The 25963-nt window shown below is 52.3% G+C and overlaps 1 protein-coding gene across 1 annotated transcript; it reads left to right on the forward strand.

Annotated features, from left to right (window-relative positions):
- Positions 1-6501: 6501 nt before the first annotated feature.
- Positions 6502-19358, forward strand: AGT (angiotensinogen). Its single transcript, XM_077894540.1, has 5 exons — positions 6502-6651; positions 11524-12382; positions 15853-16120; positions 17694-17838; positions 18608-19358. The coding sequence occupies exons 2-5, from the start codon at positions 11554-11556 to the stop codon at positions 18797-18799; spliced, it is 1434 nt and encodes a 477-aa protein (XP_077750666.1). The 5' UTR covers positions 6502-6651; positions 11524-11553; the 3' UTR covers positions 18800-19358.
- The last annotated feature ends 6605 nt before the right edge of the window (positions 19359-25963 follow it).

The raw sequence follows: 25963 nt of genomic DNA on the forward strand, positions 1-25963 counted from the left end.
TTATGTTTGTTGTCTCATGGTTGCAAGATGGCTGCTCCGTCTGCAGGCATTACATGTCTGAGGGAGGAGGAAGGAGTAGAAGAGTCTAAGCCACTTACTCTGCTAATACAAGGAAAGCAAAGACTCCCAATGGCCCTCAAATTTATGTTTATGTCTCACTGGCCAGAATCATCTTACTTGACCATTAATGGTTACAGAGGAGGCTAAGAAAGTGAATATTTACTCAATTTCTATGTGGATGTGGACAAAGGAGAAAGATATAAGGGGAGAGGAGAAGTCAGCATCCATCATCATTTGATATAAAGTTTATTACTACCTTTTACAATAACCTGGAACTGGATTAGCTAATTGTATCACCTAATATTGAAATTGATAGAAACAAATAATCCACGTTTATTTATATAACTATAATTGGTGACCAAGAAGAACTGTCTGTTTGACTATAATTTCTGAAATATGCTCCAACCACAAAATTTCCCAGAACAGTGTTATCTCGAATCACCATCCCCTCCAACCCATGTTAAATCAGCAGCCACACCCCTATCAGGCAAAGACTGCACACAGAAGTGTGATGTCTTAGAGGGCTCATGGAGGGGAGGCAGATACCTCCTGCTGAGATGTGGGTGCTGGGACTACTTTGTTTTATTTACCAGTAGTCTAAAGCCCTTGTGAGCTAAGAACACTGACTTTGTATTTGAGTACTCTTTGTTGGAAGGAGATGTACTTCTCCCTAATGAATGCATTTTACAAACAGAGCCCCAAGAGCTGTTCCGGTTTTCCTGGCACTGATGAGCAGGGATGAGGACTCAAGTGGTGAGTGTGTCCTGGTCGTAAAAAGAAAAACTCAGATTCAGGACAGGGAGCTCCTCCCTGCTCCCTGGTTTCAGTAAATGATGTGTTTTGTAGTCATGTGTCCTGGACCAGGCATGTTCATGGGACAATAGCTCTGATGCAGACAGCAACAAGCCAGTCCCCTGTGAAATAATTAGTTTTGTCCTGGAAGTAAAAATAGAAACCCAGTTCCTGTGTTTATCCCTCATTCATTCTACCTGGTTGAGAGTCTGATTGCATCACACACAACAAATAAAGCATCTCCCAATTTTCCAGTCTGGCTTTGTTTTTGCTTTAGAGTAGGAGTTTGTGTGTGTTTGTCCCATGGCTGGCTGGTTGGTCAGGAGAAGGGAAAGCAAGTGCTTTAGATTAGACCAAGCCTCATCTCAGTGACCGCAGCGTGGATTTGACCTCCTGAGAGCATCAGCCTGTGGAGCACCTTCAACCAATATGTCATTGTGGTCCAGCGCTGCCTACTATCCATGGCTGGGTTCTCGGACCCACTTCTGAGGGATGGCTTACTCAATTTCCATGGCCAGTAGTTGCTGTTCATTCAACAGCCTTCATTTAGCTGCAGATATACTGTCCCCAACTTCCACTGATGAAGTGAAAACAAGAAATGGTAGCTATTGGAAAGAAAATTGTCCTAAATCTGAACCGGGATCAAAAGTCTGTGGCCTGTTTGAGTGGCTGCTTCTTCTGGGAATAATTTATGGTCTTGATCAAACGCTCTAGCAATTTTCTGATTTATTTTAATGAGCTTAAAAGCCTGGCGTTGAAAATCCACCCAGCTGATAGTCAGGCTTGGGAGCTGATTAACGGCCTTTAACCAATATCGCAAAAAAAAAGTCGAAGCAGACATCCTTTACTGTGTCCGACTTAATGATTGCTTCCTTATTTTGTCCCCAATAACATGTCATTACCGAGACAGAAATGTCTGCTTAGAAGCCTCTCTCCACATTGTAATGAGTTTGAAATGAACTTTGACATGTGTTGTAATCCCTGAGAAGCTGCTTTCAAATATACTAAAAGCTGTAATTGTGTCATAGGGAATCTCGGGGCTGAAAAAATTGAGAGAGGGAGGGAATCGTTCAAGGGCACTCACGGGCATGGTCTGCAGAATCTAAGGGACCCATGTGAGATTCAGTGATTTTTTTAAATGAAGATTTAGAACAGTGGTTAGGGAAGATGTACTTATATCCCTACTGTCTAATCAGTGAAGGTAAGACTCTTTCTGTTCTTTATTGTCAAATGTGCCATTCCTGGGTAATTTCCTATCTGCCACAGCAAATAAATATACTGTGGCTCCTCTGGCCTGTTCATGTAGACGGTACACACCTTCCCGTCTCTGCAGCTCCCTAACACAGTGTCATCACTCCCGAAGCTGTGTCCTCCTCAGAGGTGCCATTTGGGAATGCTGGCTTCCAAGGACTCACCAAGGTTGCCCTGTCCTTTGTGGACAACAGCCACAGATGCGAGTCTTACTGTTAGAGGTCTAAATCAGAATTCTTTTTCTGGTCATATTAAATTTACTGTTTGGAATTTTTAGGGCATAAACAGAGTAACACATCTTGCCATCATACCTTCCCCTGAACTCCATAGGCTGTGCAGGCTGGGTGCACTCCTAGAGTATAATCTCTTCCAATGTTACCCTGCCTTCGGCACCCAACACGAGCTGGGACGACAGGTTGATGAGCCATGATTCAAGGGAAAGCAGGGGGTGGGGGTGGGGGTTCACTGTCAAAGAATGCCCCTCCTTCATCTGGCATGGCTAAGACCACCCCAGAGAGCACAATGTCACTGCATTGATTTGAGGCAGGAGAGAGCTTCCGTCAGAAGGACCAGTTAGCAAATCCAATACCGATTTTGAAAGTCCTTGGGAGGGACAGGACACTACCCCTGGAGGACTGCCTGGCACAGAGCCCGTGGAGGGAGTGAGCGTTCTGGGGGCCAGAGGCAGGGGGTCCACGGGAAGAAGGATGCCTGCTGTCATCCACACCCTGAGGTACTGGAGAGCAGAAAAGATACATGGGACACAGGTGGATGAGACAGATGCACAGGCCCACACATGGCTCGAGCCCAAGGGTTTGGCAGTGGCTCTTGGTAGCTCAGAGCTCTGAAGCCCCCCAAAGAGGACATCAGTACCATTCTGGTAGCCCAAGCTCATGCGATCCTGCTATTTATTATCAGAGAGAGAAACCTTGTGCCAGCCAGCAAGAGTGATCTGATAGGTGGACTGCCTCCTAAAATTATGATGCCCCACAGGCAAGAGTCCTAGAGCTACTCAGACATCTGGTCACCCCCTGATACAACATGGGGAATGTGTAGAAGGTGAGGAAGTGTCTTAATGGGGAGAAACAGGAACCAGGGACCACACAGGTCATGGTCCTGCCACTCTACCTGTCCCAAGCACCAGATAACTTAAAAAATTTAAAAGAAGGTGCTCCAGGGCATAGTTTGCAGGATCTAAGGGTGGTACCATTGGGAGGCTCCTTCCAGTTCTGTGGTCCCATGATTCATCTCTTCAGGCCTTAGTTTACCCACTGTTTGGGGCCGTTTTGAGATAATACAGTAAAATATAGTTTTATACATATTTGAGGTTCAGGACCCCTCCCCCAAACTTCACTAGTTTAAGAAAAATGTTCACTAGTTTAAGAAAATGCAGTACAGTTTGTCTAGATAGCAGATGTCCTCCTGCCCCTTAATACTGTCATTTTTGTGAAATATTTGCTGCCCTTTGGACAGTGGAACTAATACTCATGACCAGAAATTGACCTTCAATTTTTGGTGCACAGAAGGCTTTTGATAACTGTCGGACAAATGCGTGAATGTGGTAGGAAAAGAAGAGGTGTTGGTATTAACATTTTCTTTCTGGGTGACATTTAGCAAATCACTGGACGTCTTGGGGCATCAGTGTTCTCTCCCTGGATGGTGGCAGGTGTGCTAAAATTTGTACTGCGGACATCTAAGAAGATTTACACACCTGGCATGTAGCAGCATGTTATAAAGAAAACCACAGGCCCAAAATGGTGTCACTTAGGCTAAATCAGCAAACCAAGACTTAATATCTAACCAACTGCAGTTTCAACCTCCCAAGAATGTGACCTTTCATCAGACAACATAGAATCTTCCGGTCAATACTAGGAAATCTACTGATAGACCTTTCTGCTCCCTTTAGGAGGCAACACTGCCTGACCAATGCACTCTTTGTCTTGCAATTATTATTTTTTATTTTTTTGTCTTGCAATTAAATTCCTTTACTCATTGTTTACATGCCCTCTCTCTCTCTGCCTTTATTTAGTTATTTTTATTTTTTTATTTTTTTATCTCTCTGCCTTTAAAAACTTTTGTTTTGCTCAGTGGAACTCCGCTGTACTTGCTAGACGGAGTACTGCCCAATTCATGCAACGTTTAATAAATCAGATCTTCACATTTACTTGGTAGAATTTTTATTTTTAACAAGCTGCTTAATAAATATGAAGTCTTTCATCCTTCAACTTAGGAGTGGAGAATATAGTTTTCTAGCTGCCCCAAACTCCCACCCCTTCCTGACCACATTTCATGAAAGAGGAGTTCATTGTTCAACCTTCCATTGGCTTCTCAAACCATCTCAGTCAGACCCCCTTCCTCATCCTTCCCCGAGACCACTCTCCAACTACCTTGGAACTTCTACTGGCCTCCTCTTGGTCTTTGATGAGCAATAAAGAGTTGGTAAAGGATTCATCAAAATGCTCTGGGTGGAGACATCTCAGCACCTATGATTTGAAGCCATTCTGACATGCTATCCAAAGGACCTCCTTCAGGCCCTAGCTCCTCACTTCTCAGACCTCTTCCCCTGACTTCTGGAACATTAACCCCTATGTCTTGCAGAGGGTGGTGTTCCAGGAAAAAATATCTCCACCTACAGGCCTTGAAACCCACCATGATGCTTGGCACCTCACATCTGTGTTTCCAGCCCAGACTTCTGTCCTGAGGGTGGGAATGTTCTCCCCAAGTATTCCCTGCTGGGATCCAATAAACTCTCAAAAGAAACCCACCAGAGATCAAACTCTTCCTGTTGCTTCCCCAAAGCTCTTGTGCTTCCAAGGTCCCTCTCTTGGCTATTGGTTTCAGCATTCTCTCAGGGGCCAGAGCTTGGAAATTTGATGCCCGGCATACTGACACCTATCACAATTAGAGGACATCTGCAAAAGCAGAAGTCAGACTTCATGGCATTCCCTCCCTCCAACATCTTCGATCCCTCCCTCCTGTGGCATCGACTTTGACCCCGAGCTGGTGTTCGGATTCTAACCAGTGTCCCTTATTTCCACATCACATGTCCCATGGCCCAGATCTGGGGTGGCAAGTGGGTTTTGTCTTGTGCGTTGGCTCAGATCCTGGAGGATTTGGCCTAAAGCCCTGTGTCCAGGGAACACTCAGGAAAGATGAGATGCCCTCATCGTCCACAGAGGCAAGCAAGGGAACGGTGGCAATTTCCTGTTGTCCCTGCTTTTCCTTGTGGTACTTTAGGTGTGCTGGTGTCCCCTACATAAGCTCCACACTTTCCCACTCCTTTGTTACTATCCTATAAACCCTTTAAGGTTCCTTCTTCAGGGACGCCTGGGTGGCTCAGTGGTTAAGCGTCTGTCTTCGGCTCAGGGCATGATCCTGGAGACCCGGGATCGAGTCCCAGGTCAGGCTCTCTGCAAGGAGCCTGCTTCTCCCTCTTCCTGTGTCTCTGCTTCTCTCTCTGTGTCTCTCACGAATAAATAAATAAAATCTTAAAAAAAAAAAAAAGGATTCCTTCTTCAGCTTCTAAATCCAAATTATTTACCCTTCAGGGTTTGACTAAAGTGACAGTTCTTCCTGAAACCTTCCCCAGGTTTTTTTTTTTTTTTAATTTTTATTTCTTTATGATAGTCACAGAGAGAGAGAGAGAAGAGAGAGAGGCAGAGACATAGGCAGAGGGAGAAGCAGGCTCCAAGCACCAGGAGCCCGACGTGGGATTCGATCCCGGGTCTCCAGGATCGCGCCCTGGGCCAAAGGCAGGCGCCAAACCGCTGCGCCACCCAGGGATCCCCCTTCCCCAGGTTTAACGGACTGTTCCTTCCCATGATCCGAAAGCATCTTGCCGGTGCCTTTCCATCCGTCGGTACCGCTGCTGGGGTACCCCCACGTGGGGGCTACAGTTCCCCAGCTAAATCAGAGTCCCCAGGAGGTGCTTCTGCTTGGTAGCGTGTTTCTCGCCTGTCAGAGGGCCTCCCAGGGAGCAGGTGCCTAAAAGTTGTTTGGACAACCACTGAGCTGCTCAACTGTGGGGTCAGAAGTCACCCCCCGCTGCCCCCGGGGCTCCTTCCCTGCCCCCTGGGGCCTCACGCACATTCTTGGGGATTCTCAGAAGCACACCTCGAGAGGGCTCTGTCAGAAGGCTTGGTGGCTGGCCTCGGCTTGTCACAGCTCAGGGCAGAGACGCGACACACACACCTACACACACGTACGGGGCGCTCCGGCTCCCAGACCCGGCCCGGGCAGGGGAGCTGCGGTCAATGTGTAACTCGGCGGCCCAGCGGCTCGTTCTGCTCAGCACAGAAAGTGTGCATCGATCTCCCTGACTTCCTGGAAGGCGTCCCAGCCTGAGAGTAGCTCTGGCGCCTGTACCCCCCACCCCCGTGGGGCTCCCACCCCCATGGTCGGGCCAAGTGATGTCACCTCCCGCCTCCCCAGCCTGGGCACAGAACGCTCTGGGAACGGCTCCACCCCCACCCCTCTGATATAAATAGGGCCTCGGTGGCCAGCCGGCCAGGGAAGAGGCTACTCTTGTTTGGGGGACTCAAGCAGCAGGTAAGCTGGGAGCCCCTCACCATGCACACCCCTCCCCCTCTCTCAGGGCAACGGAGCTACCTGCTGGAAGCCAGAAGCTGGGGTCAGTGGTGACCTGCGCTGCAGGGGGATCACGCAGAAGCTGCCTCTCCCTGCCTCACACTGGCTGCCCTCCCACGGGCTGTCCTCCCCCTCAGCCCACCCCAGGTCTTACCAGGAGAACCTCCCCGGCAGCCGGCAGACGGGCGGGGTGGCCAGTCCTCCTGCTGCCTCCCAGCAGGGCTGGGGCCTGGGGGGCTGGCCAGGGAGCAGAGCCACGGCGGCCTAGAGTCCACTGGGTCTCTTCCAGCCAGAAGGACCTGCCAGGCTTGTGGTGCAGGTGCTGGGAGGGGGCTGGGGGAGCAGGCTCAGGTAGCCTGGGATTGTGTCCGGTCCCCATAGGCTCCGGGGAGGAGTGGTCTGCCTCTGCCTCCCTGCACCTCCCCTGAGGCAGTGCTGCCTCTGGTCCTGGGCTCATGGTTTGGGTCTGTGCCCTTGAATCATCGCTTTGTATCCCAGCCTTGGTTTGCTCCTCCATAACATGGAACAAGTGGCCGTGCCTGGCCTCCCTTGCTCCTGAACTATGGTGTAAATTAATATAATGTGAAAGTGCTTTCTAAACTTCAGGAGAAACTAAAAAGACAGGTTCTTATTATTTTGTTCAAGAGTCACCATAGATTGGTGCTGAAGTGTGTGGACTATGGCATCAGGAGGTCTGATTCGAATCCTAGTTCTGTCTCTCACTTAGCTATGTGACCTTAAGTAAGTCATGGAACCTCTCTGTTCCTCTGCAAAACAGCATTAATTAATCCATTTAAAGATTTTTCTTTCTTTATTTATTTGAGAGAGAGAGGGAGAGAAAATGAGAGAGAGAGAGAGCAGCTGGGAAGGGGGTGAAGGAGAAGCAGACTCCCCACTGAGCAGGGAGCCTGATGTGGGGCTCAATCCCAGGACCCCGGGATCATGACCTGAGCCAAAGGCAGACTCTTAACCGACTGAGCTATCCAGGCATCCCTAATTAATCCACTTAACAATTATTTATCAAATACCTACTATGTTCTAGGAACACTTCTAGAAATGTGGTATATATATCAGCAAACAAAACAGAGCAAGGACTCCATGGGGTTTGCATTCACGTGGGAAGAGACAGGCAATAAACACTAAACATAAATAAATAATTAAGAATTAATTATTTATAAGGCCATAGGGTGGTCAGTGCTGTGGTGAAAGGACATAAAGTAGGACAAGTGAGGGACTCCTGGGTGGCTCAACAGTTGAGCGTCTGCCTTCAGTTCAGGCTGTGATCCTGGGGTGCTGGGATCGAGTCCCACATCAGGCTCCCTGCAGGAAGCCTCTTCTCCCTCTGCCTGTGTCTCTGCCTCTCTCTCTCTCTCTGTGTCTCATGAATAAATAAATAAAATATATTTTTCTAAATGTGGGACAAGTGGGTTCAGGGTGTCAGGCGTTGTGGGGGGGGGTTCAGTTGCTGTGTGAAATGTGATGTCATGGAAGCTTTAGCAGGGTGTGTTGAGTGGTCTATGGAAAGCACTAGAACACTTCTGGCAATGACAGGCATTATTACAAGTGTCGGCTGCCAATCTCACCATATCATTAAACTATAAACCACGAACCATGAGGACTAGGGTTACCTAGAATTGGGGAGATGGAGAGGGAGACTGAGGAGGGGTTATGGAGGAGGGCAGATGCACAGGTGCCCGGAGCCAACCTTTATTCCTAGCCACCAGCTGGGTGCTGACTCAGGACCAGCCGGGGCAGCAGCCACTGATCCCAGTTGACAGCCTCTGCCCTGACAATGATCCCTGAAACTGCTTCACCCGAGTTGGAGCCTGTGCTGTGCAGCAGTGGCAAAGTGGGGGTGACGGGGGTGGGGGAGCCGTCCTCACCTGCATGGCCCAAACCTGGGACTGGGTACTGTTACTGCAAGATTTCTCCAGCTCTCAGCTTCCACGAGTTTCCCCCTGATAACTCAGCATGCTTTGGCTTTTTACACGAGGCACGAGCTGGCAACTGAGGCCTGTCTAGGATAGGATGGAGACTTTTCTGTCCCACTTCTATATGTTATGTGGCTTCTCATGAGAACAGTGGATTGAGTCAAAAGCATGGGGAGGAGGGTAAAGCAGTGGCTGAGGTCAGAAGTCCAAGGTCCTTTGGTATTTGATGACCAGAGCAGAACAAAACACACAATGCTTTTAAGTTGAGAGCAGGTGCAGGTTACCAGACCGAGGAGAGGAGTGCAAAGTGCCAGTATAAGGGGCTAACTGGGTATGCATAGGTGTGCAGGAAGGACGTGAGTGTCAGGGTGACCTTGAGTTAGTGGAGACACACTTCAGTTCCAGGGATGCCTGGCCCTCCCTGGGAGAGCAGAGGGATAAGTGGGGATGAGGCTGGGAGCTCTAAGAAGTTAAGTTGGTAATACAGTCCACCTCTTCACCAGAAATGAGATATCATAGAAACAATCAGAACCAAATGGACCCATACAATGGACATGGATCCTCCTCAAATGCAAAGAGCCAGACAGTAGAAGAAGTTAGCGGAGCCAGCCAAGAACCTTGTCTTCCAGGATCTCAGGCTACCTGTGTGCTGTTGGTGAAGGTGAGGCTGGAGCAGAATCACAGGGCTCTAGAGGAGAGTGCTGGAGATCCTCCTGCCAACCCGGGAAACCCAGTCAAGGGCAGAGGATTATTCTAACCCATGGCTGCGCATCAGAGTCACCCAGGAAGTTTTTTTTTTTTTTTTTAAATCTATACCTGGCCCCAGCACAGACCAACGCCGTCAGGCTATTGGTGAGAGGTGCTGGCGGGGCTGGTGTCGACCTGCATGGGGGGTCCACCTTGCAGGAATAGTTGTTGGCTGGTTTGGGGTGCTGAGACAGGTAGAAACACTGGGGCTTCAGGCTGAGCCTCTGGTGCTCAACACCAGCTGCCTGTTAGGGCCACCGGGAGGCTGAAAAACCCATTCCCAGGCCACACCCCAGGGCCATTTGAACTGGCATCCCTGGGGGGAGAGACAGACTTCCACAGTCTCTAAAGCTTCCCAGCTGAGTCCAGTGGGAACCAGGGCTAGGGCTGACCCGTGAGAATAAACAACTCACCTGCATCTCCGTTACACGCTTGCTGCGGAAGCTGGGGACTTTACGTCACGCCTTAGCACTCCCCTTTCCGTGTCTGCAAAGAGGTGAAACACTCCCTCCCTTGCATGAATAGCGTGAGGACTAGATTGGGTCATCTATGCACAGGGGCTTCTGCAAACTGGCACATACTACACAATTACAATATCTCTATTCTTAAGTTATGCACCTTGTCTGGGAAACGAAGTGTACGTGTCCTCGGTTGATACCACACGGTTCGATCTTTCTTGCCAGGCCAATTTATGACATAGGAAAAACCTCTGGGTGCATTAGTTCTGTATTCCACACTGGTTTACCACCTACCCCGGGGCTAGGAGGCCTCCTGAAGACTCGAAGTCTGGTCCCCGTTTGGCTTTCTAGGGGAAACCTTACAGCCAGAGGCAGGCGAATGCATGAGTTTGCTCAGGCTGCCATGTCAAAGTCCCACAGACTGGGTCACTGCAGCCGCAGGAATCTGTTATCTCATGATTCAGGAGGCGGCAAATACTAATGTGCTCATTTTGGGATAACTCTCATATCACACATAGGATACAAGTCCAACAGGGCGCCTGGATGGCTCAGTGGTTGAGCGTCCGCCTTTGGCTCAGGTCGTGATTCCAGTGTCCTGGGATCGAGTCCCACATCAGGCTCCTCGTGGGGAGCCTGCTTCTCCCTCTGCCTGTGTCTCTGCCTCTCTCTCTGTGTCTCTCATGAATAAATAAATAAAATCTTAAAAAAAAAAAAAAGGATACAAATCCAAGATTAATATGTTGGCAGGGTTGGCTTCTTCTGAGGTCTCTCTCCTTGGCTAATAGATGGCCTTCTTCTCCCTGTCTTTCCAGGATCTTCTATCTGTGTGTGTTTGTATCCTAATCTCCTCTTCTCAGATGGACATTAGTCAGATTGGATTAGGGCCCACCCCAATGACCTCATTTAACCTAACTGACCTCTTTAAAGACTATCTCCCAGTATAATACATTTTGAGGTAGTGGGATTGGGACTTCAACATATGAAGTTAAAAACTTTAAGGCAACAAGGTAAACATTTTTTAATTTTAAAATTAAAGTTCCTTTAAAAATAACTTTAAATGTTTCCATATTACTCTCTTTTTAAAGATTTTATTTATTTATTTGGAGAGAGAGTGTGAACACAAGAGCCGGGGAGAGGCAGAGGGAGGGGAAGAAGCAGACTCCCCACCGAGCAGGGAGCCCAACATGGGGCTTGATCCCAGGACCCTGGGATCACAACCTGACCCAAAAGCAGGCTGCTCCCCATATTCCTCTTTATTAAACATATAATATCACTGATTAACATAGTGTAAAAATAATGTCAGCCACTCATATTCTTGATGAGATGTGCTTATATTTCATGAAAACATTTATGTACGTTTTTACTTGACTTAATGAACAACTTCATATTTCTGTGTAAAATCTACAAATGTCTTAATATCAAGACATTCCCACCATTATAAAAATTATACAAGTCAAAACCAACCCCCAAAGTAGCCCTATGAAGGCACAGCTGGGTCATGACAGCGTGTTGTGCACCTGGATCATAGAGTTAGTTTCTCAGAGCTTTGAATCTATTGCTTCTCTTCACAATGTGTAGACTTGGATAGATTCCTCCTGGAATAAAGGATCACAGGGAATATTGGAACAATTAAAAGTCTGACCAGAGGGCACTTACTCACTTAGTAATCTGTCACCCTTCACACAATGATGTTTCAGGGCACACGGAAGCGAGCGCCCCTGTCAGAGATGGCTCCTGCTGGGGTGAGCCTGGTGGTCACCGTCCTCTGTCTCCTGGCCGGGGCTGGCCTGGCTGCTGGTGACCGGGTGTATATACACCCCTTCCACCTCCTCGTCTATAGCAAGAGCAGCTGTGAGCAGCTGGAGAAATCCAACACGGAGATGCCCAAGGACCTGACCTTCCTGCCAGTCCCGATTCAGGCCAAGACATCCCCTGTGGATGAGGATGCCCTTCGAGAAGAGCTGGTGCTGGTCTCTGAGAGGCTGGAGGGGGAAGACAAGATGAGGGCCACGAAGGTGGGGATGATGCTGAACTTCTTGGGCTTCCACATGTATAGGATGCTGAGCGAGTCTCAGAACGCAGCCAGTGGGACCATCCTGTCCCCAACGACGCTCTTTGGCACCCTGGCCTCTTTCTACTTGGGCGCACTGGACCCCACGGCCAGCAGACTGCAGGCTTTCCTAGGCGTCCCTGGGGAGGATCAGGGCTGCACCTCCCGGCTGGATGGCCACAAGGTCCTCTCTGCCCTGCAGACTATCCAGAGCCTTCTGGTGGCCCAGGGTGGGGATAGTGGCCAGTCCACGCCGCTCCTGTCCACGGTGGTGGGCCTGTTCACAGCCCCTGGCCTGCGCCTGAAGCAGCCGTTTGTGCGGGCCCTGGCTCCCTTTGCCCCCATCACCTTCCCGCGCTCTCTGGACTTGTCCATGGACCCAGATCTTGCTGCTGAGAAGATCAACAGGTTCATGCAGGCAGTGACAGGGTGGAGAATGGACAGACCCATGTCAGGAATCAGCCCAGACAGCACCCTACTTTTCAACACCTACGTCCACTTCCAAGGTAAGGCAAACCTTGTGGGTGGGCTCTGCCCCTGGGCTGGCACCAGAGGGTGACAGCTCTCCGTGTCTGTGGACTTCATGTCCAGGATTCAGCTCAGCAGGGCCGGGCCTTGGAGATGGGCAGGGTGACGAACGTGAGGAAGCACCTGGGAGCCACTCTCAGGGAGCTGGGAGTAGCTGCCCAGTGGGCTCCTTGGTTGAGTAGCTGCCTATCTACCTGCTGCCCCACTATGGGCAACTATTACAGCACATCCTTGTACTTTTATCATTTAATCCCCTTGCGATGTGATGAAGAGATGTCACTGCCTCTAGAGAAAAGAACACAGTGACTTCCTCCAGATGGCACAGCCACAGGGGGGCCCTGGGACCCAAACCCACACTTTCGGCCCTGTGGCCCAGTACCACGCTCAGGAGGGAGGGGTTCTTGTCTCTTGAGAAGGTCAGTGTCTGTGCAAAAACCACTAGTTTGTTGGCTTACACCACTTTCATGTCGGGAGGGGTTATTACCACCACCACCCCTAAATCCCTACAAAGATAGTTTGCTCATTCAACAAATAATTGTTGAAGATTTATTAAGTGCAAGCCCCTGAGCTCGGTGTCTCGGAGGGGAGATAGATCCCACAGGCAAATGTCCCCCGCTACAGAGCTGCAGATTAAAGCACCTACGAAGTGCCTAGGAAGGTCCTCCGAGGCTCCGAGCACTTGGAGGAGGGAGAGTCACTGGGGAGAGGACAGAGGCCCAGGGGAGGTCAGGGGAGCAGAAGAAGAAATGTGTGAGCAAAGGCTGGCGAGTTCAGGGCCAGGAACCAGAGCAAGGGCAGCTCTGTTTGGCCAGAGCTCAGAGTGAACGTGGAAGGCAGAGCCTGGAAAGATGGGTTCGGGCCAGATTTTGGAATGCGATTTTGGGAAGGTTGGCGGGTGTTGGAGCAGGCAAAGTGTTCTGTTCAGAGGTCATCCGGGCGGCCGGGGCTGTGTGCATTGGAGGCAGGGAGGGTCTCGGGAAGGTTACGCAACGGGCAAACTGTCCTGGGAACACGTGCTGAGGTAGTGGCTCTGCAAACTGATGGGTGGGCTGGGGAGGGTGCATTTGAGAGCCAAGTGAGCAAGCAGCCCAAGGATGAAACCAGAGACAGAGAGGTTTCATAGAGCATGACTATTTTCTTACTCCGAAACATCCTGGACGTCTGTAAACCGCAAAGGGAAGGACCTCCGGCCCGTTTAAGGGGCAGGAGGAAGATGATAGACCAGGACTGCTCAGGTCCCAGTGCTGACGGGTCATAGGAGCAGAGTCCAGCACAGGGACCATCCAGCTGAGGGGAGCCCCACCCCACGGAGGGCAGAAGGGACTCGTGGGCTCAGCCTGCCGTTCCTAAGAAGCCCCAGGCGGAGAGCTCATTGAGAAAGTCGTGCCCCCAAAAGGCAAAGCTAGAGAGCCACGGGTGTCAGAGATGGGGTCTCATTCCGGAAGAGCTCCTGTCCACGTGTTCTCATGATGCAGCTGGACAAGAGACATAGAGACAAGGAAACCACGCTCAGGACTCAGATGCTCGCCCAGCCCCACCAGGTCCCACCCTCTGATCTTGCTCCCTGACCTTCCTATGCCTGTTTCCATCAAACAGGGATGCACAGCCCCTCCCTGCCCACCACAGTGTGCCCACAGAGGAAGCAGCAGGCTGTCCTGGGGGATCTAGGCTCCCCTTTGGTGATGATGTTCTATTGCCATGACCTCAGCAGACAGCTGGATGCTCCTGACCTGTGAAGACGCAGGGACTGGGAGCCCCTGAGCTGTAGGGTGCCCTTTGCCCAGGCCTCGCTGTCATCCCGAGCTGCTGCTGGCCCTGGCAGGTTCCACAACACCAGTTGACTTAACCTTGAGAGATTTACTTAACCTCTGGATGAGGATGGTGCAGCTGAGCAGACAGGACAGGGCAGCCACCTCTGTTTCAGATTCTCACATCTTTCTGTTTAGTCCTCTCTTCCCCTAAATTGACAAGTCCTCGGCCAGGCCTGGTGGGCCAGCACAGAGGGCCCCTCGGGGAGTCTGGGAGGAGGGACGCTGCAGCTCCTCACTCCCCGTGGCCTCTGAGTATCAAGGAGCAAGAGGACGCTGGGTTCCCCAGTTCCTTCTCAGGGGAGCCAGGCCCTGGGAAGGCAGCCCAATCAGCCACCTCCCCCAGGCGCCCGTCCTTCCAGCCTCCACACCCCCCAACCACCTTGGAGACGTCTGCTCCAGGAAAACGAAGCCCTGGCTCTTTCACCTGCCTCTACTCAGACTCCCAACTGGCCGGCACCCAGGGGCTGCTCTGTGACAGACTCAACATCACCTCATTCTTCCAGAAAGAGCCCCAACATGGGTGATGAGGCTCCTAAGACAACTGAGAAGAATGCAGGGAAGGGGCTGTGCTAGTGGCTGCAGTCATGGAGAGATCCCCGGGGACAGGGTCTTCAGCAGGTGTCCACCCCTCATCCTGTGACAGTTGAACCAGGTGGCCACTCTGCCCTGCCACTGCCAGGCACCAGACAGGCTGGCCCCGCACTCCCCTGCAAGGCCCAGTGTGAGCTGGCATAGAGCACTGTGCTCAGAGCCACTGGTCACACCAGGTCGAGCGTCTATCCCTGGCAGCACGGGGGCCTGAGACATGGAGCCTGGATGTGTGTGCCCAGGTCTGCGTCCTACGACTTGAGAAAGGGAGACTCTCAGCTGGCAGTGTTCGCAGATTGAAAAGAGAATGTGCTCCGAGCACACGTAGGGCCGAGGAGCTACTCTGGATGATACTGTGATGGTGCACATGTCATTGCACATTTGTCCAGACCCACAGGACGTACAGCACCGAGAGTGAGCTCTAACGTCACCCATGGTCTCTGGGTGACAATGACGTGTCTGCGCAGGTTCATCAGTGTAACAGGTGCCCCACTCCTTGGGAGTGTCGACAGTGGGAGGCTGTGCGTGCGTGGGGGTGCTGGGTACATGGGAAAGCTCTAATACCTTCCTCTCAATTTTGCTGTGAATCTAACTTCTCTAAAAAAATTACGTCTATTTAAAACGAAGAAAGTGAGCACGCAGACCACGGCTTTGAGCCAGGCCAGATCTGGGGTGCGTTTACAGGGATAGTTCGGCGTGGCCTAAGTTCCCTATGCTCTCTGGTTTCCCTTGCGGGCCTTCCGGTGACAGGTGTAAAGTCCCAGTGTGGCACCTGCTGTGTGAAATGGCTTCGACACTGGCAGCTGGTGTCTCCGTAGTGAACTCAGGTGGTTGGATTTTGCAGGAGGAAGTCGTGGCTGGCCCTCAGGGGTCCTGGAGCTGCTGAAGCGCTGGGATGGCAGACTGGCCAGCGGCCTGGGGGTGTGCTGGGAGGGTGGGGGGCACAGGCTAGGCCTCCGGGGTCTGGGGGGCATCCCCAGCCCTGAGCCCAACCCGCCTGCCCCTGCCTCAGCCGACTCTTCCTTCTTGTCTCCTCTCTGGCTCTCCAGGAAAGCTAAAGGGGCTCTCCCCCCTGGCGGGGCTGCGGGAGTTCTGGGTGGACAACACCACCTCGGTGTCGGTCCCCATGCTCTCGGGTACAGGCACCTTCCAGCACTGGAGCGACCCCCAGAGCAACCTCTCCATGACCCGGGTGCCCCTCGGCAAGAGCGCCTGCCTGCTGCTGGTGCGGCCCCTCAGCACCTGGGGCCTGCAGACGGTGGAGGCCCTCACCTTCCAGCACAACTTCCCGACGTGGGTGAAGAACCTGTCTCCCCGGTACGGCTCCCTGGAAACATCCTGGCACCCCCTTGGCTGGTCCCCTCCTGGAAAGTGGGGGCCTGGGCCCAACCTTCTGCCCAGGGTGGGAAGGGGTGTGGGGTGAGCCCGGGCCCGGGACAGGGAGGGCTGTTCCGGAGCAGAAGGCCTGTGTGACCCCGGTCCTGCAGCATCCCTCCCTCCATCCATTGACCTAGCTCTCGATGTATTGTCTTCTCCTGGGAGTAGAAGAGGTAAAGGGGGGTGGGGGGTGCTCTCCTCAGGCTTGGACTCACCCACTGGTTTTGGAAGCCTGCATTTCAGTCCACCCTGAGAGGGGGACTTTTTCAATGCCATCATCCCCTGTACCCCCCACCCACTCAGCTGCATTCCAAGAGCTATTTTGGGGCCTGGCTTCCCAGAAGGGTTTGGACCCCCCTGAGAGCTGAGGGCGGGGCTTTCTCTAGGAGCTGTCCTGGACCCCAGAATTCCTCGGCTTGCTCCTCTTTCCTACCGTGGCAGGAAGAAAGCCATCCCCCTCCACTGGGGCGCTACACTTGACCTGCACCCCTGGCCCAGAGCAGTGGGGTCCAGAAATCTGCTCTGAGACAGGCACTTAGGAGTACACTGGCCTCCTGAGGGCAACTCTCCTTTTTAAATCATTTTTTGTTGTGGTGGTGAACACGGAACATAACATTTACCATGTGAACCATCTGTAAGTGCACAGTTCAGTGGCATGAAGCACATCCACACTGCTGTGCGTCCCTCACCACCATCCATCTCCAGAATGTTTTCATCATCCCAAATAGAAACTGTGTCCCCATGAAACACTAATGTCCCATTTCCCCGCCCTCAGTCCCTGGCTGCCACCATTCTACTTCCAGTCTCTACAAATTTGTCTATTCCAGGACCTCAGATGAGTGAACTCATAGAGTATTTGTCCTTTTGTGATGGGCTTATTTCACTCAGCATGATATCCTCAGGGTTCATCCGTGGGGTAGCACGTGTCAGGATCTCCTTCCCCTTAGGCTAATATTCCATTACGTGGACAGACCATGTTTTGCTTATCTATTCATCCGTCAATGGACACTGGGGTCACTTCCACCTTCTATTGGTGAATGATGCTACTATGGGCATGGCTACACTGTCAACTCTTGTAAGGGTTGGTCTTACGGGACCAACTGGGAAGGTCAACTGAGTTGATATAAGCAACATGCTGGGCACTAAGGTTGACAGGACATTCCTCCCATTGCTCGCCCCCCTCCACGGGGATTTCTATGTCAAGAACACCACTGAAAGGTGGCTAGTAAGACATGATGCATTATTTCAGAGAATAGCATTTTTAAATTATCCAGGTAATACAGCTCAATGCAGCCAACCTAAAACCAGAATAGAATGAAGAACAGCCAGTTGGGACACCCAGAGAGCACTGCTTTAAATATACATCCTTCTCACACTACTTCCAAGGCCATGAAAGTTTGTTGTATTTGTTACTGGACAAACCTTTTCTGAGACAGCCTAGCTGGGTGAGGGGGCCCCAGGGCCTCACAGCAGAAGCTACCGGGACCTTCCTAAGTGTGTCTCATCCCTGCAGGGCCATTCGCCTGACCATGCCCCAGCTGACACTGCGAGGCTCCTATGACCTTCAGGACCTGCTTGCTCAAGCCAAGCTGCCCACTCTGCTGGGTGCTGAAGCGAACCTGGGAAAAATCAGTGATGACAATGTCAGAGTTGGAAAGGTACCATGCGGGCAGTGATGTGTGGGCCTGCGTGGATTCTGTGTGTTCCCAGCGTGGGAGGTGTAGGCGGGAGGGGCACAAACGGAGCTTCCAGGAGGCAGGCAGGAGAAGAGGGGAGGAGAGCATGCTAGGTCAGTGTGCACCCAGGGTGGGAAAGAACTGACTGGAACCTTCCAGACCTTTCCAGGGACAGATGGAGCACAGTATACCCCTCCCTGCAGTGTGTTCTATGGCTCTGCCCAGCCTGGCCTAGCCTCAGGGTCCTTTCCAGATACTACAGCAGGGTCATGACTTGGGCCAAGAGAGTAAGTGCCCCTAGACCCAGTGCCAGCCCTGCCAGAGAGCTGCCCACTCAGAAAGCCTCAGCAGTAGGCAGACTGTCCCTGGGACACGTGGACTGATGCACCTCTGCACCCGGGCTGCCTGGATGCCCTGGGCAGAGGAGTGGCCACACACAGTTCTGGCCTGGAGATCACTGTTGGGGGCATGAGGCCTCTTGCCAAATTAGCGGGATGACCCAAGCACTGGCGGATGCAGCTGAGGGGCTGGGGGTTCTTCCCTGGACAGTGAGGTGGAAAGTGGAGACCGGTGGGTTTGAGGGACTCTCTGGGGAGGAGCTGTCATGCGAGTTGGGCCAAGGGAGAGTCGTCTACACCGAGCGGCACGGACGTCGTGGGCAGGCTGCAGAAACAGCCTCCAGCTGTCCTGTGCCCTCCTCCCTGGGCCCCGAGGGCCTTCGGGAGCCATCCCAGCGCTTGCTGCTTTGCAGGTGCTGAACAGCATCCTTCTGGAACTACAAGCAGACCAGGAGGAGCAGCCCACGGAGTCTGCCCCGCAGCCGGATGGGCCCGAGGTCTTGGAGGTGACCCTCGACCACCCGTTCCTGTTTGCCATTTATGAGCAAGAGTCCACCGCCCTCCACCTGCTGGGCCGTGTGGCCAACCCGCTGAGCGGGGTGTGAGGCCTGGCCTGCCCCCGGGACGCAGCTGTCACCGTGAGCAAGGGCAGCAGCCCACAGCAACGCTGATTCGCCACCAGTCGTCTACTTTGCCTTCCAGTGAGTCAGCGTGGAGCGGGAAAGAAGCCGTTTCTCCTTAGCAAGTGTGGCGCTGTGTATAATGAGCAGCAGAACCTGCAGGCAGAAAGACCTCCCGGGTTCTCACGGTTATCTTGGGCCACGTGGGGGAGCCAAGAACCCGAGGTCAGCACAGGGAAAAGTCTGAACAGACCAACTGGTTCGTGAAACCAAAAATTGTTTTTTATCAGAGAACAGAAACTGAGTTTTACCATTTCACGGTTTTCATGGCCTTGGGTGTATATCCGGCGAGGGCCTGTGAGCGGACGGCCTGCTGTCCCCACCACGCCTTAGCTTTGGTTGCTTTCCCGGTCTTCTTTCCCAGGATACTGTTATCTTTGAAAAACACATTGCATCTGAATTTATGTTAGAATGTAATACCATGGCTGATTATCCCTTGTGTTATTAATAAATGTCTTGCAACAATAAACAAAAACGAAAAATTCTTGGGAAAAAAAAAGAAAAGAAAAATTCTTGGGGCACCTGGGTGGCTCAGTCGGTTGAGAGTCGGCCTGAGGCTCAGGTCATGATCCTGGGGTCCTGGGATCAAACCCGGAGTCCGGCTCCCTGCTCAGCAGGAAGTCTGCTTCTTCCTCTCCCTCTACCCCTCCGCATCGCTCGTGCTTACTCTAATAAATAAAATCTTAAAAAAGGAAAAGAAAAAAATCCTTTCACTTAGCAGCAAAATAAAAACATACACATGCAGGTCCATTCTAGGGCTTTGAGCCATATTTTGGGTGGAATTCCCAAGGGAGGTGTGGGCTGGTACTTAGCCATCATTTGGAGAAGCTTTATGTGATGCTTTCTTCTGGACACTTCTATCTCTAAATGGCAGGTGGGTGCATGGGGGAGGCCCCATCCCCCCCCCCCACACACATACACACACTTGCAGCTGGCAAGGATCGAGGAGGACAGGCACTTCCTCCTTTCCAGGGACACAGGGTCAGACCACTGCTTCCATTGTGCCCAGGTAGTGGAAGATAAAGAAATCCTCTCTGTCGAGTGCCTCTGCCTGCTGTCCTCTGGGGAGATTAGACCCCCACCATCTAAACTCAGGCAGAGAGTGAGGAGGAGGTGGATGCCCAGCAGCCCCACGCCGTTGACAGTGAAGATGTTTCCTGATGTACACACAGCACTTTCTCTCATTCCCTCCGGAGATGCTGAGATAACCAGGCAGGCCCACTGGCAAGGAGGCGCACGGCAGCCAGAGAAGCATCCAGGGGTGAGAGTGGGGATGACCGTTCCAAAGTTGAACCAGTTCTTTGCTATGCGGTCTCAGTGGTGTGAGCAAAAGCATCTGTGTCCTGTTTGCATGACGACTGTGCTGCCCACTTGTGCCCAGGCCTTGCCCGCCCGTCTGCTGGGCACTGTGGCCACAGTCCAGAGGGGACTGAGAGTGCTGTGAGGACGAGAGGCAGGCCTGCTCCTCAGTGTCCCCCTCATGTTCCCAAGCACCTGGCTAGTGTGGAACACACCTCCCTGCTCTCATGTGAGGGGGATAGCTGGGCCAGGCACAGGAGAGGCAGCATGGCGGTGTTCAGGAGTTGGGTTCCAAACACTGACAAGCAGAGCAGGAAGCCCACATCCAACACTTACTGCGACCTGGGGCAGGTGACTTCCCCTCCCTGGGCTTCCCCGCACTTCTGCGTAAAGTGAGAAATACCTGAACAAATAAATGAATAAAAACCACCGCCATGTCAATGGCAGTCAGTCCACAAAAAAGTCATGACCTCTACCTTGTCTGGAGTCCTGTTCCATAAACACACAGCAGGAGAAGGATCCCTCCCAGAGCCTCCAGAGGGAGCACTGCCTGGCCAACACTTTGATTTTGGCTGGTGAGATCCATCTTTGACTTCTGGCCTCAGAACTGAAAGAGAATCAATTTGTGTTGTTGTAAGCCACTACACTTGTGGTAACACATGACAGCAGCAGAAGGAAACACAGGCCAGCCTTGGCGTGCACTCAAGCGTGTGTCCTAAGGGCACCGCTGGGGGACCTTCAAGGCTGCTCCCTCCACATTCCAGGCTCCCCTTTGGGATGGTCTTCAAGGAGGAGTGCTCCCCCCTATCCATTAAAGAGGCCCACTGACCATACAGGGACCTGGCTGGCACCTGGGGAGCAGAGGTGAAATGTCCCAGGGAAAGCTCTGGGAAGGGCCTCAGGTTTGCAAACCCTTTGGGGTCCAGGCAGCACCCATCCCTGTCTTTAAAGCTGCAGGTGAAGCATTTTGCTGGGAATCATTTCAGTTCCTGGCAACCTCTACCCTCTTTCCTCAGATCAGGCTCTGCTTGGTCTGGCCACAGGGGAGGCCCCAGATACATGTCACACAGATATGGATGGATGCTTGGAAGTTCTAATGTATTCAGCTGGCTGCCTCCCTCCAGCCAGTGAATGAGCCGGAGCAAGGGGTGCATATTCCCCACAAACCCCTAGACCTCGCAGGATGTCGGCCTGAGTGGTGTCAAATCCCGGAAAGATAAATACATCACAGCACCTGTGCTTTACTTGGTCACTTTGAAGAGGCAGCAATCCAGATGTCCTGAGCCCTCCCCGCCACGTGGTAATGAACTATGGGTGCTGATGAGGGTCCCCCTCTTCGCGGATGGCAGGGAGTCTGTTCCCCCAGCAGCCCCGACCCTGCTGGCCTGGCCCTGGTTTCACTTGGGTAGTTTGCCTTCTATCACGCTCTGCACCCCTGGATCCCTTTTCCTTCAGAGGCCCAGTGTGGGGCAGAAGCTGGCTCCCAAACCCTGTCTGGTTTGGGCTTTTGGGAACGGCTACTAGATGCCAAGTCTCTGGGGAGAAGTGGAAGTTTATAGGAAGCAGCATGTTAGAGATGCAGAGCCTTGGGCCCCACCCAGGCCCCACAGTCAGCATCTGCCTTTTCCCAGGGAGCCCTAAAATGCACATTGGACTTTAGGGTTAGGGCCAGCAGGGAAGCCCCCTTCCCAGCACAGGCTTCTGGAAGAGCCGGGGGCGGCCACGACCAGTAGCGCCACCTCTTGGATTCCCATCCTTGGGTGGAGGACACATCTTCGATCAGAACTCTGTGACAGCTTCTGTAATTCCTAAATCAACTGCAGACGAGAAGTGGTCCATATATATGTGCACTATGGGTTCAGAGCTATTCCTGAGACCCTCCGGCTCGTCCTTCCCCACATAGGACGGATGTTTGGGAGGTGCTGACCGAGTGCCAGCAGGGAGCCTGAGGCACCACCACTGACTCATCCTGATTTGTGGACCGTGGTCTTGAGGTCTCCCACAGTGATGTGAGACAGCCTTGCAACCAGGGGATGAGAACTTTGGTGTCCTTCGCCAGTTGTCCAGAAAGCAACTGGCAGCGGACTAGTGCACATCTCCCGCTGAGCAGGCTGCTGGGCCTCGGCGGGCAGTTGCTAGGAGTACGATGTTGCTAACCGACCCGCTGCTGCTCTGTGTCCTCCAGCTCTTTCATAAATGGCAAGTGGGTCAGGATGTTACCAGGATACAAAATACAAACATTTCCCAGATTACTCAACACAAACATATTAATTCTGGGGGTCTGTTCCTCTTAAACCATTCTTCACTAACTTCTAAGTCTTCTTGGAGTTGCCAAGTGCTTCTCCCATAGACAAGGGCATGACTCAGCAGCTCAGATCACCTCCAGCCTGGGCATGTGCGGGACCCACAGTGATTCAGGTGCTGGGGGTGCTTCCCGTGGCCCACTGAGGAAACACCGCAGATCCCAAGTCTTTACTGAGTTTAGAAAACTCAATGATTTTTGTTTGCTATTCACTTGGCAGCCAGCCCCAACCTGAACAGACGTGAGGCCGCGTTACATGATCCTTATGTTACACAAGTTTGTGGAAGTGTGAAGAGTCCTCCATTTGCTGCAGAAAGATGTTTGATTACGAGGTGCTGTTCCAGAACCCCCGGGTGACCACATGGTACCCAGGACAGAAACCACGTTACCTTTCTAAAGTCTGAAAAATTCTGATCTCTGAAACATGTCCTGAAGGTTTTGGACAGATTTTGGATTTGAATATTACCCCATGTGATTTTTTTTTCTAGCAGAATTTATTTTTTTACAGCAGTTTTAGGCTTACAGCAAAATTGAGCAGAAAGTACAGAGTTTCCATAATACTAATAGATGAGAGTTTTGATGCCCTAAAAGTCCTGTGTCCCACCTATTCATCCCCCACAACTCTTGGCACCACTGATCCTTTTACTATCTCCATAGTTTTGCCTTTTCCAGAATGTTGCACATTTAGGACCCTTCAGTATGCTGTCTTTTCAGATTGGCTTCTTTCTCTTAGCAACATGCATTTAAGGCTCCGTATCTTTTCATCACTCGATAGCTCATTTCTCTTCAGCACCCAATGACATTCCATGGTCTGGATGGGCCACCATTTCATATATCCATTCACATACTGAAGGACAACTTGGTTGCTTCCAATTTCTTTTTTTTTTTTTTTTGTAATTATGAAATAAAAGCTTCTGTAAACATCTATGTGCAGGCTTTTGTGTGGACACTGGTTTGGCATGTGATTTTGTTAAAGACTTTATTTATTTGAAAGAGACACAGAGAGAGCACCAGCAGGGGGAGGGGCAGAGGCAGAGGCAGAGGGAAAGGGAGAAGACAATTCCATGCTGAGCAGGGAGCCCGACGTGGAACTCATTCTCGGGACCCGGGGATCACAACCTGAGTCAGGCAGATCCTCAACCACTGAGCCACCCAGGCGCCCCCACGTGATTTTTAAAGCTGCAGAATGAGCAGATGTTCAGGGCACCCCTGAGAGACTCTCGAACACAATGAGCTGAACGTCAGTGGCCCATCACTTCGGGGGGCGGGGCCCGCGGCCTACCCCGAGCATGCAGGTTACTCCACACTTCTGTCCAGTTACCTTACAAGCTACCCTCTGAGGCTTGTTTTTAAGCTTTGCTAAGTGGGTGGGACCAGTCTGTGGTTTAGGCTAACCTGGTGCCCCTCCCCCCTCCCGAGGCCACAGCCTTCTGAGGACCTCCCCTGTGGCCCATGAGGGCCCTTCCGTTCTGGCCGGTGGGCACACACCATTCCCAGCCCCTCGAGCTCTGAGGATCGTCCTACTTACTCCTCTCTGGGGACCCACACCAGCGGCTCCTCAGCACCCAGCTCACGGAGTGAGCCCTGCTCCCCTCCACTCGCTGCCCCCCAAGGTCTGGCCTCCTCAGCACCCTCAACGCCAATCTCTCTCCAGCCAGAGTCACCAGGCTCCGGGTGTTCCTATGCCGGCCTGGAGGCCATCCACACGGGGCTGTTTCCCTTCTCTCCGGGATCCTCCACTGCTGTGGTCCTGTGTCCACACCGCGGCCTTGTTCAGCTGTTCAAGGTGGGAGAGTGACTCAGGTCCTTGTCACGGCCTCCAGCTGGGTCGTTCACCCATCGAAACACCACCTCAGCGGTGACTGACACCCTCTAGTTCCATGGTAATGAGAGCTGGGACAAGAGGAGAATCCCGAATGTTCTGAGACTCGGCGGGAGGGTGAGTGCTAAGGCTCAGCGGAACCCGGCCGTGCCCGGAGCGGCGGGAAGGGAGCCTGTGACCAACACGACGCCCGGCCACCAGTTCAGGGAGGCGCCCAGCGCCTGGAACGTTGGCACAGGTCAGTGCTGGTGTCTCCTTTGGAGCTGCTGACCCAGGGGGAGGGAAGGGGGAGGAGTGGGCAGACAGGGAGAGGCCTGCTCTCTCCCACAGCGAGGAGCCCTGGTCTAGGATGGCTAGCAGCAGGGCGGGGGGGGGTGGGGGGGGTGGGGAAGGGGGGTGTGGGGCGGGAAGGAGAGGTCTCTCTTGGGTATTAGAATCCCAGGTACCTAGAAAATAAATGGGGCCTTCAGAGAAGAAACCACCCACAGACCTTGCTTAAGAAGCTACCATTCACTCAACATCTGCCATGCACCATATCTTGAGTCCAGGAACATGAACCTGAGCGGGAAGGTCTCCGCAATCTCAGTGGCAGGGTCACAATCTGCCCACAATTGTGCCACCAGGGCTGCTGCTGGCCTGAAGGCACCCGAGGTCCTGAGGTCCTGCAGTCCTGCCTGCTGTAGCCCACCAGGAGAGGCCTGAGGACATGGGGGCAGCATTTTCCACAGGCACCTTTGTGGCTGAGCAGTTCTCATACGGCAACTCCACGTAGTAGGTCCAGGGAGCTGCAAAGAATTACTAGTGAAGACTCCCAGCAGATCGAGGTGTATATCTAAAGCAGCTGCAAAATCTACCTTCCTCTCTTCTTCCTGGACACAAAGCTAGACCAATTTCTAGTCCCTGTGTGGCTGAGCTCCAGATACTGGAGTGTGTGAAGTGTGGTGTCCTCTCCCCGGCAGGGCCACAACCACTCCCCGGCGTGGCCCTTCATGTGCTTTTCCTTTGGCTGCAGCAGAGGGCAAGGACTGAATGGTGGCCTCCAAAATGATATGCCCACATCCGAACCCCCCAGAACCTGTGCATGGAGACCTTACTTGGCTAAAAGACCTTTGCAAACACAACAAAGTTAGGGATCTCATGATGAGACCCTCCGGGATTGAGCAGGTCCTAAATCCAATGACAGTGTTCTTGTAAAAGACTAGAGAGCAGACACAGAAGACAGAGGGCCACATGAAGGTGGAGGCAGAGATGGACTGGTGCTGTGAGCCAAGGGACATCTGGAAACATGTGAGGTGGCAAAGAGCCCTCAGAGGACGCATGGCCCCATCGACACGCTCATTTGGACATCTACCTCAGAATTCTGAGCAAACAGAATTCTGTCGTTTTGAGCCACCACATTTGTGGTAACGTGTTACAACAGCCATAGGGAACCCACATAGGAAGGCACCCTCTGAACGCGGAAGTCGTAGGATGGAGGTGGCAGCTTGCAGGCAGCCTGGGTCCCCAAGTGACTGCGTGGAGCACCCACTCGCACACTGCCTCCTGGCGCCACATTACTCTTGGGCTGAGATGCCTTTTGATTCTTATATTCTAAAGTAAAAAAATCATTATAGTTTTACTATAAAAATGTATTGCTTCATCTCTAACTTTGTTCAATTATGATTCT

Source organism: Canis aureus, chromosome 4 (assembly GCF_053574225.1).
Source record: "Canis aureus isolate CA01 chromosome 4, VMU_Caureus_v.1.0, whole genome shotgun sequence".
Taxonomy (NCBI): domain Eukaryota; kingdom Metazoa; phylum Chordata; class Mammalia; order Carnivora; family Canidae; genus Canis; species Canis aureus.

What these genes read in the sequence shown, in the direction of transcription:
- AGT (XM_077894540.1), top strand. Translation starts at nt 11,554, where the DNA reads ATGGCTCCTGCTGGGGTGAGCCTGGTGGTCACCGTCCTCTGTCTCCTG. An exon ending in GTGAAGAACCTGTCTCCCCG is followed by an intron (nt 16,121 to 17,693) that starts GTACGGCTCCCT and finishes TCATCCCTGCAG; the next exon opens with GGCCATTCGCCTGACCATGC. An exon ending in ACAATGTCAGAGTTGGAAAG is followed by an intron (nt 17,839 to 18,607) that starts GTACCATGCGGG and finishes GCTGCTTTGCAG; the next exon opens with GTGCTGAACAGCATCCTTCT.